Source organism: Phaseolus vulgaris, chromosome 4 (genome assembly GCF_000499845.2).
Source record: "Phaseolus vulgaris cultivar G19833 chromosome 4, P. vulgaris v2.0, whole genome shotgun sequence".
NCBI lineage: Eukaryota > Viridiplantae > Streptophyta > Magnoliopsida > Fabales > Fabaceae > Phaseolus > Phaseolus vulgaris.
In genome coordinates, this window is record NC_023756.2 from 44,356,543 (window position 1) to 44,368,939 (window position 12,397).

At 30.6% G+C, this 12,397-nt stretch overlaps 2 protein-coding genes across 4 annotated transcripts; one reads left to right on the forward strand and one right to left on the reverse strand.

Annotated features, from left to right (window-relative positions):
• The first annotated feature begins 2,176 nt into the window (after positions 1-2,176).
• Positions 2,177-7,395, forward strand: LOC137837868 (uncharacterized). 3 transcript variants are annotated; one of them, XM_068647024.1, is made up of 9 exons: positions 2,177-2,480; positions 2,613-2,711; positions 2,854-3,184; positions 3,548-3,682; positions 3,918-4,003; positions 4,801-4,906; positions 4,996-5,213; positions 6,926-7,029; positions 7,113-7,395. In XM_068647024.1, the coding sequence occupies exons 1-7, from the start codon at positions 2,263-2,265 to the stop codon at positions 5,071-5,073; spliced, it is 1,053 nt and encodes a 350-aa protein (XP_068503125.1). In that variant the 5' UTR covers positions 2,177-2,262; the 3' UTR covers positions 5,074-5,213; positions 6,926-7,029; positions 7,113-7,395. The 3 variants fall into 3 exon arrangements, with proteins under 3 accessions (XP_068503125.1, XP_068503124.1, XP_068503126.1); XM_068647023.1 differs by having other exon boundaries at positions 4,996-5,097; XM_068647025.1 differs by having other exon boundaries at positions 4,996-5,097; positions 6,940-7,029.
• Positions 7,396-7,514: 119 nt separating this feature from the next.
• On the reverse strand, positions 7,515-11,429 carry LOC137837869 (NAC domain-containing protein 54). Its single transcript, XM_068647026.1, has 3 exons — positions 11,241-11,429; positions 10,438-10,715; positions 7,515-8,117 (listed from the first exon to the last, which is right to left on the reverse strand). Exons 1-3 carry the CDS (start codon positions 11,395-11,397, stop codon positions 7,839-7,841), a joined length of 714 nt encoding a protein of 237 aa, XP_068503127.1. The 5' UTR covers positions 11,398-11,429; the 3' UTR covers positions 7,515-7,838.
• Positions 11,430-12,397: the final 968 nt, after the last annotated feature.

Here is a 12,397-nt window from a genome sequence, read left to right on the forward strand (position 1 = left end):
ATATTTTAAATTCTTAATTAGTCTTTAAAAGACTAATAGAGACTAATTTAGAATATAAAGTAGTTATTAGTTAAAACTTTAGTAGTTAATGGTAAGATACCAATTTAAAAACTACTTTATGAATTTTTATTAATAATAAAAATTACTTTAACTACTGCTAATTTTTTAGTTTATAAAATAATCTTTAATTTAATCAATATAGTAATTAATTATTTTAGTTTATAAAATTAGTTTTTATTTAATGTTTTTTTTATTGAATCCTAATAAATCACACATGTAACTTTCTAAGAAGAAAGAAGATGCAATGGAAGAGAGTTAAAAGAGAAAGAGAAATTTCTAAATTTGAAGCAAAAACAAGCTTGGTGATACACTCTAGTTGCAAGCTTAGAGATCAAACTCCATAAAAAGAGAAGAGAAAGAGAGCAAGACTTTTAAATGCATTTGGAAGAAAACTTAAAAAATATGAATGAAGAAGAATGAATTAGGAGGTACACACTTGAAAATATAGAAGAATCTTTCAAACTTGCTGTTAACACCTCATGTTTATGATAACCTCACATCTCTTTCTATTTTTTTAAAACTTTTTAGTAGTTAAATATCCTTAACTTAAATAACTAAAACCCAAAAGTGCCATTAATCTCATTTTAGTTTGTATAAGCAACCTGTTTTATCTGCTTAATTAAAGAGTATTTAAACACTTTATCATTGCTAATCAAGCAAAATAAATCCAATATTTCGTTCTTGCTACTGAGTAAATTTAAACATTAAATAAATGTACTAAGATATTCTTTTATCCTTTTAAAAAATTTAAAGCTCATGTTTAAAAAACCTTTCTATGTTTTTTCTATTTCTCATAATTTTGAAATGCATAACTTTTAGCCCTTAAAATTGTTTAAATAATGTTATATACAAAAAAGAAAAATTATTTAAATAACGTATTAGAGATTAAAAAATTGTGCATTTGAAAAACTAAATTCTTATAATATTGCGCTGATAAACGGACACAAGATTATTTTAATATAATAAATAATTTCAAATTTAAATATCAGACACATAACTTAAAAGAATAACTTTATCATCAATAATAATTTTATTTGGTTTGAACTTGATTTTTTTTAGTAAAAAGTTGTGTTATATTACTACAAGAAATTGTGTAGGTTAAATGTCTTCAAAGAATATAAGAAGATTGTTTTTGAGACGGAGATTAACATATTAAATAATGAAATTTGAGTTATTCAACTTTTAAAATGAGTCAACTTTTAAATGTTTACTGACTTTTCTCAAAATTTGTTTAAGTTGATACTTGAACAATTTATTTTATATTTTTATTGTATTATTTATCTTTATGCATTGTTTATATTAATTTTAAAATGTTTAGTTTTTATTTTTTTATTAGTATATTCTCTTCCTTATATATAAATATTTGCATTGTAATTTATTTATTTACATATATATAATTATATTTTTATAAAAAATAGTGAAAAAAACGCGCGTCAAATAAATCAAACAAAACTTGTAGCATGAAGAAATAATTTAAGTATGTGAAATGATTTAAAAAAGGCGATGAGATTATTTTTGAAATAGAGGTTAACATACCAAATAATGAAATTCGAATTATTCGTCTTGTAAGATGAATAATTTTTTTACATAATTGTTTATTGTTACTTACTTACCTCAAAATTATATAAGTTTATTGATACTTAAACAATTTATTTATTTCCATGTATTATTTATTTTTATGCATTACTTATATTAATGTTAGTATGTTTAGTTTATTTATTTATATATACTAATTTTTATTTTTTATATATTAATATTTATTTTATAACTTGTTTAGTTATTTGTAGATTAATAATATTTCATAAATAATTAATATCTTGCATTCCTTTCACGTGTACAGTACGGATTAAAAACCTAGTCATCGCATAGGTAAGAGGAAAAAAAATTTCATGTAACTCTCTTCCTTATCTACACTCCGACCTCCAAACATGTTGATCAAAACAAGAATCCTCCTCACCTCTATCCACCCTTCCATCCAAACACATGAGATTTTTAGATTAAACCTAACTGATTTTATTTATTTATGTTATATTATATTTAACCTAATCTATCTAATCAGATCTTTGTTAAATATATTCTATTAATAAAGGTACCATAAATACGCACACACTGCACACAATCCGAGCCATAAAAAAAAAAATCTCAGATTTATCAAATACTTACTTTGAATGATGTCGAATCCAACAGAACAGAACTTGCAGAATGTTGCTGTCACAAGCCAAACTGCACAACATCTCCAATGCCATAAACATGGGATCTAAGAAGAGGAGTAACAATATCAATCATGCTTCACCTGCTATACTCTACCACTATCCTTGTCCTGATGGTGCTTTTGCTGCCCTTGCTGCGCACCTTTACTTCAAGGCCACTTCCTTATTCTCTCCTCTTTTCTTTCCCAACACTGTTTACAAGCCCCTCAGGTTTTTGCCTCATTCACTAATTATTACTTGTACAATTCATTCTGCTATCAATCATTGTTCTGCCATGTATGCTATTTCTATGCCATTTGATTTATGTGTATGTATTTTTTGGTCTTTGATTGAAATTTTCAGTGCTGAAGATCTTCCTCTGAATGAAATTGGTGATCTTTACCTCCTAGATTTTGTGGGGCCCGATGGTTTTATTCAAGAAATCTCCACCAAAGTTTCAAGGTGCTTTGCTTTGTTTGATGTTTTCCTTGTAAAAGATGCATTTTTGAAGTTTTATTTTTCATGTCTGTATATTTGATTTGAGTTATTTTTGTAGTTATAATACGATGGTTATCTTTGTTTGTGCTGTTTTCTTGGGAAGTAGGGTGATTGTTTTAGACCATCACAAGACTGCCCTTGAGAAGCTAGGGAATGAAGTTTCACTTGGTGAGAATGTGGTAAAGGTTATTGACATGGAGAGGAGTGGGGCTACTATTGCTTTTGATTACTTCAAAGATAAGCTTTTGAGTCCAGATATTGCAGTTAAGCACCCCTCAGTGCTTGATGAATTTGAGCTTGCCAGGCAACTTTTTCTGTATGTTGAAGATGGGGACCTCTGGAGGTGGAGACTCCAGAATAGCAAAGCTTTCAGCAGTGGTTTGAAGGATTTGAACATTGAATTTGATGCCAGGAAAAATCCTTCGTTGTTTGACCAGGTAATCTGCTTTCCGAGTCTTACATTGTTTTCCCAACTTTTCTGATTTATTATTAGAATCTGATTGGAATACACCGACAAAGAAAGACTTTGTACATTTGAGTTTATGTTCCCTAATTCGAACAAGCACACTGAGGAGTTCCTAAGTGCATGAAGATGTTTAACTACTTTGTTTTGTCCTGTAAATTTGTCCATGAGTTCATTGTGCTGATTCTACTTTATTAATTCTACTAAATATTCCCTGCTTCATTAAGGGGGATAGTTCTTTATTTTCATACTTATATGTTGCTACCAAGATAGAGTGATAGGTCATTTCATTTGTATAAATAGTTGAAATAGCTGACAATTTTGTGTATTATGGCAGTTGCTTTCACTAAACTTGAATACTATCATTAGTAGAGGTATGCTAAGCATATCACTCAAGCAAAAATTAATTGATGATGGTCTCAGCAAGTCGTATGAAATTGCCCTCGGGAATGGTGCATTTGGTCGTTGCCTGGTATGATTGATGTTTCCTTCTCTTAAGATCTCACTATTTCTTCCTCTACTTCCTTTCTATTCTTTGGTTTTGCAGTCAAATTTCTTTAAACCATCCATCTGCTGCTTTTGGTTATTCATGCATTGATGCTAATTTTTAATACTTATACCGAGCCTTAGTTGTGTTTTTCACACCTCTCTTGATTAGGAGAGAACTGATGAGAGTCCTTTTATTTTCAACCATTTGTGTTTTGTAGGCTGTCAATGCAGATACTACTCTTTCACAGTTAAGAAGTGAATTGGGACATCAATTAGCTACTAAAAGCAAGGAAATGAAGTTGAGGTTTGTTCATTTTAATTTCATGTTACTATTAATTAAATCATATTGCTTTTCTTCTCCTTTCGACTCATTGGAAAATCTCTTAGTGATATGTGTTGAGAAGTCCCACATCTCTTGCTCAAGTCTTGGAGTGTGATTTATATACACACACTGTTGGACAGTTTCACTTTAATGCACATTGGTTTTAAGATAAAATCTGTTATGGTATCAAAGTCTATAACTACTTATACTGCAAAAGGATTCTCAATATCTGCAATTCTCAAGTGATTTGTTTATCTTTCCTTCTCAATTTCTATAATTTCTGCATATTGCCTTGTTATTAGATCAATGTTTTTGAGTATTTCCTCTTTTAGTTTGCTGTAAATTTGGTTTCTATCACACAGTCACTACCTAATTTTGGTACAGTATTCATTGCATTGCGCTAACATATATACATAGAATTTCTGACACTTAAAAAAGTACAGAATTTCTTGCAGGATTTATAAAAGAATCTTGTTCATAGAACTCCAACATGAATTTTCTGTCCATTCTATTGTTAATATGGTAGCTTGAAATTTGTCTTGCCTGTTAATGTATATTGTGATATTGGAGTTGTATATATATTATTGTTTTGACACTCTTACGCTCTGAATACAAAAGCTGTTTATACAATGTATATAGAAAATCAAACCATGGAACTTATAATCACCATACAAAAAGGAATAGGTTAAGATGATGTCTCGATAATTATTGGAGAATCAGAACATAATAATTAAGGAATTGATATCTCAGGTCAGTTATGCACTTATTTTTACTTGTAGAGGTATTGGTGCAGTTGTATATAAAGTACCAGAGCTTGAAAATGATCAACTGCTAAAAATAAGTCTGAGGAGTGTGGAGAGTGAAGATACCACGCCTATCACTCAGGTTTTTCCTTTATCAAGTTGCTAATTGCATCTTTTTTGCAACTCTTGTTGTTTATACTTGTAGTTAATATCTTTTTTCTCTTCTATTAGGAATTTGGAGGTGGTGGGCATCGAAATGCGGGTTCTTTCATGTTAACAGCTGATAAATTTGAACAATGGAAGGTGTGATTGGATTTTTGCACTTGACATAAGGTGATGAAGGAGCTCTTAGATCATGTTCTTCTGTATGCTGCTCACATTTAAAAGCCATGTGAAATTTTTTGACAGTTGTATCAGTCACTGTATTATGCAAACTGTTTATTTATTAGGTATTCATTTAGTTTTTTTTTTTATCTTTCTTTAGTCAATTCCTTTAGTATAAATAGTTTTTTAGAACCTTGTCATGGTATTTATATGCATGTCATAAGTACCCTATTGTTACTATTAAAATTTATAATATTGTATTTTGGTGATTTTGTTTAAAAAAAAATATCTTTAAAAAGTTTTAAAATAAATGATAATAATGTAAGGACCATAATACAATATTATAAAATATAACAATAACATGCAAAATAGAATTATCATATCTACAAATATTTATGGTCTAGATAAAGAAGGTTCCAAAACAAATTATTTAGAACATAAAGAATGATCCTTTATGTAATTTAAAATCAAGTTTAAATAGTGCTCCTGTTGGGATTTCATTGCATTTTATTTTTGAATGTTGGTCTTTTATATGTAACATCATAGTTTGTAGAAATGAATCGAGTTTAGAATTATTTGATTAAACACTCTAAAATCTCTTGCTTTACTTATTATATTTTTGGAAAATTGCTGCTTTGATTATGTAAAAGATTAGGAATTGCCCAACAAATGTGAAGTGTAAATTAGAATTTGTAACTGTCAATACAAAGATTAAATGAATTAGGCTAAAGCTCAAAACTTTTTACTCATTTTCTTCATTCAAGTAAACTTTAAAAGTTAATGAAAATATGAAAAAGATAATATATAATTGAAAGGATATATTCATATTTCTTTTGTGTTATTGTTAGGCACTCCTATAAGGGTTGCATACATGGCCTGTGTGGTAAAAGTTACAGGCTGTGGGGGATACAAGGGAAAAGGGAAGAAATGAAATAGGTTAGCAATCATTTGAGTACTTTTAGGATAGCACCACAAGAAAGAGAAGTTTCCCTTTTCTGCTTTATTTATTTTTCATTCTCAATTTCCAAACTTTCTGTGTCTAACCCTTGTAATCAAATTTATTCAGTATTTTCTCTATTAATCAAATCAAAAGTAATTTCAGTTACTTTCCTGTCACATAATCATGGCCTAATTTGTTTGAAGTACAATATTCTTTGCATTGGACTGAGAGTTTTATGTCAGAGAATGATTTGTTAAAATCAGCTTGATAAATAAATTTCAAATGTTTAAGGATGGAAATTTAGAACTTCTAGAGGAGTAGACAATTACAAAAGTACTTGCTGATTTAAAAGAGAATTTACTGATGAAACTCAAACATGATATTTCAGTTGATTCTATGAGTAAATTGGTGGTTTAAAACTTGTTTTACATGTTTATACATCTTTGATCTTGCAATTGCATTAACCAAAAATCTGTATAGAATTAGTTTAGATAAACTTCTTCTCAAGTTTAAGAAAAAAAATGATATAAGTTTGTTTATAAATTCAATCTATATGAATTGAATTTTATAGATGAGTTAATTTTTAACTTAATTTTTATTAGGTAGAATTTTATTTTTCTTTTCTTGAAAGTGATTATGGAAAAAATCATCATAAACATATCCATAATCGATTTCTTGAGATTGTATACATCTAATAATATTCTGAGACAAATCTATTCATACAATGTTTATAGAAAATTAAAACATGAAACTCAACTATTCTGAGATGATTAAAGTCACATAATTAGTGGAAAATCAAAACAGAATATCTGTAACATCTTCAACAAGTCATATATTAGTTTTTATTGTTCTCTCACTGACAGCTTATTTTTGCTATTCTCTGATTTTTACTTGTAGAGATATTTGTGCAGTTGTATAAAGAGCCATACCTTGAAAATGACCAAAGGATAAAAATAAGCACAAGGGGTGTGGAGAATGAAGATACCACGCCTATCTCTCAGGTTGCTCCTTCATGAAAATGCTAATTGAATCTTCTTTGTGACTCTTGTTAGTTACTTGTACTGATATATTTTTCTCATCTTAGGAATTTGGAGGTAAACATTGAAATGCAAGCTCTTTCATGTTAATAGCTGATGAATTTGAACATTGAAAGGTGTAATTGAATTTCTTCACTTGACATGGGGACATAAAGGAGTTTACAGTCACACATGATGTTCTATATGCTGCTCAAATTGCTAAGTTGTGTGGAATGTTTTAGCAGTTCTGTCAGTTACTCTATTATGCAATTCTCTTGACTATTTATTAGGTATCAATGTGCTTATTCTTTTTTATGTAATTTAAAAGCAATGTTTGAATAGTCTCTCCAATTACTTGGCTAAACACTGTCAGAAATTTTGGTAAACAAGCATTAGCATAGTTAATTATACTCTTAACTGGCTTTCACTGCTAGAATTCCTTCAGCCAATGAAAAACACAATGAAAATAATTAACACTTGAGTTGTGATTTATATTTATTCCACAAATAACACCCAGATCACCTCGAGATAGAGGTTAGTACAAAAATGTATAAAATCAATGCAATAATATGATCCTAATTAACAAGCCCACCAAACCAAAAAAACAAACCAAACCATCCTCACCAATTAAGTATAATAATAATCAGAAAAACAAAAGTTAAATCTCTTAATAACAGTTATATGAAAAAGGTATTAATATTTTATTATATGATGAAATGTATATATATTTATATTCATATCCGGCTCCCAAGTTATTCACCACCAATCAGGCCTGCCATTAGGTCTTCAAAATATTAGTTTGTAAATGTAACATGTGAGAGTTCTTCACCACCAACCATAGCTGCATTAGAAGAATACCATGCATCTTCTGTAATGAACTGCATCCATGAATCATCTTTGTCTTCCTCTTCCAAGCATGATGATGATGCCCCTGGTATGTCAGGAGACATGGTTTCACACTCATTAATTATGGTTTGGCAACTCTCAATTAGTGATATACTACATTGTCCTTGCTCTTCAATCTCAGAACAGATTCCGTTTTTCTTGAACACACGGCACAATGCATAAGTATCCTGCAAGGTAGTTATTAAGATAGTTAACTAGTGTGCTATAAACCAACTTCATTTGGACTTTTGTTGGTGTCACTTTTCTCTTTTGGATATATATAAACTAATGCAGCCCAAAGTAACACAGAAGATAGTGTAGGATTTTCCTACAAATTATTGCTTTATGTCTTTTTATTGCCTACATTTGAAATGATCAACTAAAGCAGTGTAGTCAAATATTGAGGCCTAAACGGATCTACACAATGTGGTGGAGGTTAAAACCATAAAAGAAAAACCTCTGAACAAGCCAGTGGCAGAAAGATTCAAAGAGTGCTAAATGTTCTGTCCATGTTTCTTATCTAGAATATTATAAATGCTGCTACTGTGTCCTAATCAAGTGCAGACTTTTTGCTTACTAAAAGGGTGAACATATTATGTATGTTAACTTCATTGCTAAATTCATTTACCATAATCATTATGACCTGATTGGCACATCCTGGCTTGGATATTAATTTTCTTATAACGAATATTTGGTTGGTACAATTGACTGTACCATCCCTCTCCTTTTTATTATCTTAATTATTTGTAAATTTTCTGAGGTATATAGTATAGTACCGATTTGTCAGTTTTGGTGTTTAGGAATAAAGTGAAAAGTGACCGACACAGAATGAAAGTGATGGGAGAATTGTAGCTGCTTTATGAGATGCACAAGCCTTCATGGCTTATATATAGAATCTAAAAATTGTAGATCAGGGTAGGAAGGTTGAACATATGATAATTGACAAAGACGCCAATAACTAAAGAGTTTTAATAAGAAGGGATAGGGATAATAAAGAGGATGGTAGTTTTGTCTCATTGCATTACACTATATTATATTGTACATGAAATGATATAAAGGACAAGGTGCACTAGAACTTTGTCATTTTAGAGGTATAAGAGTAACACAAGTAAAGAATATGTCAGCCATACGTTTATAGAGTACCTACAACAAACAAACATAAAGTAAAATAGAGAGGGAGAGAGAGAGAGAGGAGGAATAAAGCTCCTACAAAAGTGAAGGCTTTCCATGCACGCCATGCAATTTTCACGTTCTTCTACTGTCCAAACATGTACAATGTCTTATGTACTTCATTTTTTTCTACAGTTTCAAGTTTTATTCTCACTGTGTTTCTGGTGTGACTCTCATGAAGTGATGATCATCATGGGAATATGGAACTAAAGCTTATCTATCTTTTTTTTCTCCTTGTCTTTGGTGTAAAAGAGGAGCTGAAAATAATCAATGAAAAATGCTTTTGTCACTCCCTTAAGCATCGAACTTCTTGCTTTTTGGTTCAAATATGTGATGACAAGTGTGCATACTGCACACACAAACAAAAGAGAGTTCTGAAAGTAGGCAAAGGGTCAGGTGGGCACTAGAGGCTAGTTTTAAAGACAACAAAACATTTACTTTTCTAAGATGTGACTTGTAAAGCTAATTTGGAAGGTGTAACTTGGTAATTCGGGGTTTGTTACCATTATGTGGCAATTTTGTACAAAAATTACTAGAATGAACTGATTTGAAAAAAATTACAACAATGGGAAGTATATATATTTCGCTGTCAAACATCCACCAACTTTTGTCTTATGTTTAAGTTTAAACTGCAGTGGTAAACACGACTGTCTTCATACGAAATCGTATTCTATAAGCACAACTTATATCCTTCAAGCAAGTTTTTTCAAATTTGTCCATTCATGTGTGAAATTGCACTAGAATGGTAATATGCCTACTAATTCGCCACACTCATGTATCCTTAATGCGTTGGTAATGCAATTTTCAGAAATAGTCATTTTGAAACTAAACCAAGCTAAGATCACTCTTGATTATTTAAACTGATGAAAATTACTGAATAAGAGTAAAGCTACTTACTTGTACACCTAAAAAGCCAACAAGCAATTCAAACATGAGCACAATAACTAGCTAAATACTCAAGATAACATTAAAATAAGTGCAAGAAGGACTTTAATAACTTTTTTCAAATATTATTAACATTTACATGGTGACTGTCTTCTTGTCTTATTTTAATCACTTTTGATTGTGAGTAGGCATTAAGAGCTTTACTTTATGTTGCTAACAATTACATATTTTGAAAATGATGTTCTATGGATACATACATACACTATGAGAGAGAGAGAGAGAGGTGAAAACAATGATAATGTGATACTGAGAAATAATATAATGTGATAGAAAGAAGGTTACAAAGAAAGAAAAGATGATAATGTGATACTGATAAGTGATAAAATGTGTCAGAAAGAAAGATTATGATATACAAATATAGGTGAATATATATATGTATGTATATATACAAACCTGTAATCCAGTGGTGTCTTCACACTCTTTGTCATCAAGGCGATATTCATGCATTACCCAATCAGTTCTGATCCCTTGAGGTGCTCTGCCTCTATAGTAAACCAAAGTTTTCTTCATGCCAATGGGTCTGCTTTGGCAGGAAACTCTCCTATCTTTTCCAGTGGACTTCCAGTACCCTGCACGAGTTGCTCTATTTGTTCTAAATCCATTTGGGTATTTCCTATCCCGGGGTCCAAAAAAGTACCACTCTGGATCTCTACTTGGTAAAAATGATTTCTCTAACCATGCAACAAGACAACAAAAAATGTTCCAAAATCAGTCACAGTTAAACAACTTTGCCATATTGAAAATGCAGGCCATATATAGTGCATCAAATTGATAGTCCTTGCCCAATGAGATGATACATGTATGAAGAAGTAAGTAAATAAGGCACATGAATGATCCACCAAAGATATTGCAAGTTAGGTACTGATTTGGGGGTAGTTTTTTTTCATATAGATTACCTATCCTGCAAATATAGTTAAATGTTGTAACTAGATAAAGGGTATGCACTTATCCATCAGGATCAACCTAGTGATGAAGAGGTTGAGTAGTTTACACAAGGTTTTAAGTTTCATTAACATCATTGTACACACACATTGTGAATGTGCAAACACAATTTCTAGCATGATATTGTTTGAATGTGAGATGAAAATGTGAGAGTGTTTGACAAGTATGAGCTATAAATGGATGAATGACAAATAGGAGAAACAAAGTAGTTGGAAGAATTGAAGGGTGGTTATAGTTAAAGGGAAGAAGAAAACCTGCTAATTCCCAAGGTTCACATTTGTAGAGATCAACTTCAGGGATGATATCAAGCTCAATTTCTTGGCCATTGATCTTCCTCTTGAGATAGTAGTTGACAAGCTCTTCATCGGTTGGATGGAACCTAAAGCCAGGTGGTAATCCAACCGGTGACATTTTTTCTCTTTTCTTCTTATTGTAGCTTCTGCTAAAGTGTTTTCACTCATCACAACCATCATTGCTTATAAACAGACCAAAAGGAACCAAAGTTCCTTATCTTTGAGTTTTTTTCTCTTTTTCTTTTACAGATTTTACAGATTCTGGCATAACGTTTGATACAAGCCTTTTCCCTATCACTGATAATATATACTTCCTTGTATGTAGGTACTTCCATTTAAATCATACAAATATCCTCCTCAATCCTTTGCTTTCATTAATATGGTTTAATTAATGACCCTTTTTCTTTCTTTTGTGACAACATTTTGATGCAAAAGAAGACTAGTCATGGCCTAAGGAGTGAGTGAGGGATCTTTAGACTTCAAATTAATGTGAATAATCCACTAATTAATTGTATCTTGATCAGCCAATCAGTAATACAAAAGCAGACACAGCACACTTTTTAGATGCAGAAGATAAGCTGATATATAATAAATTAATCAATGTGGCAATTCAAATACTATTACTACTAATAATAAACTACAAACTTTGTATCACACCCTGTGCCTGCCATTGTTTCTTTCATTATTGAATGTTATGCTGTGTGATGATGCTTCAAACAGTTAAATTAATTTCATAAAAGCTCAAGATTGTTGAATTTTTTTAGTTTCTATTACGAGAGTGGACTTTAAGCCTAACTCAACCCCATAAAACCGGCTCAATGGGGTGAGGTATGCACCCACTTATATACTATGAAAGGCTCTCATCTCTAGTCGATGTGGGATCTCCAACAGTTTTCCTGATATGATCCATATGCTTATGTGTGCTATCCTTCTCTTTCCAAATCTAAGAGATATTTCTTTTAGTAGACTCAACTTTATAACATCGGTTCTTAATATCAAGTTTACATTAACTTATATACTATGAAATTTTTGTATTTTATTATATTAAAGGATATGGATAGCAGAGTAATATATGTGTTTTCATATATTTAAATAAAGATATTATTAATTAATTTCAA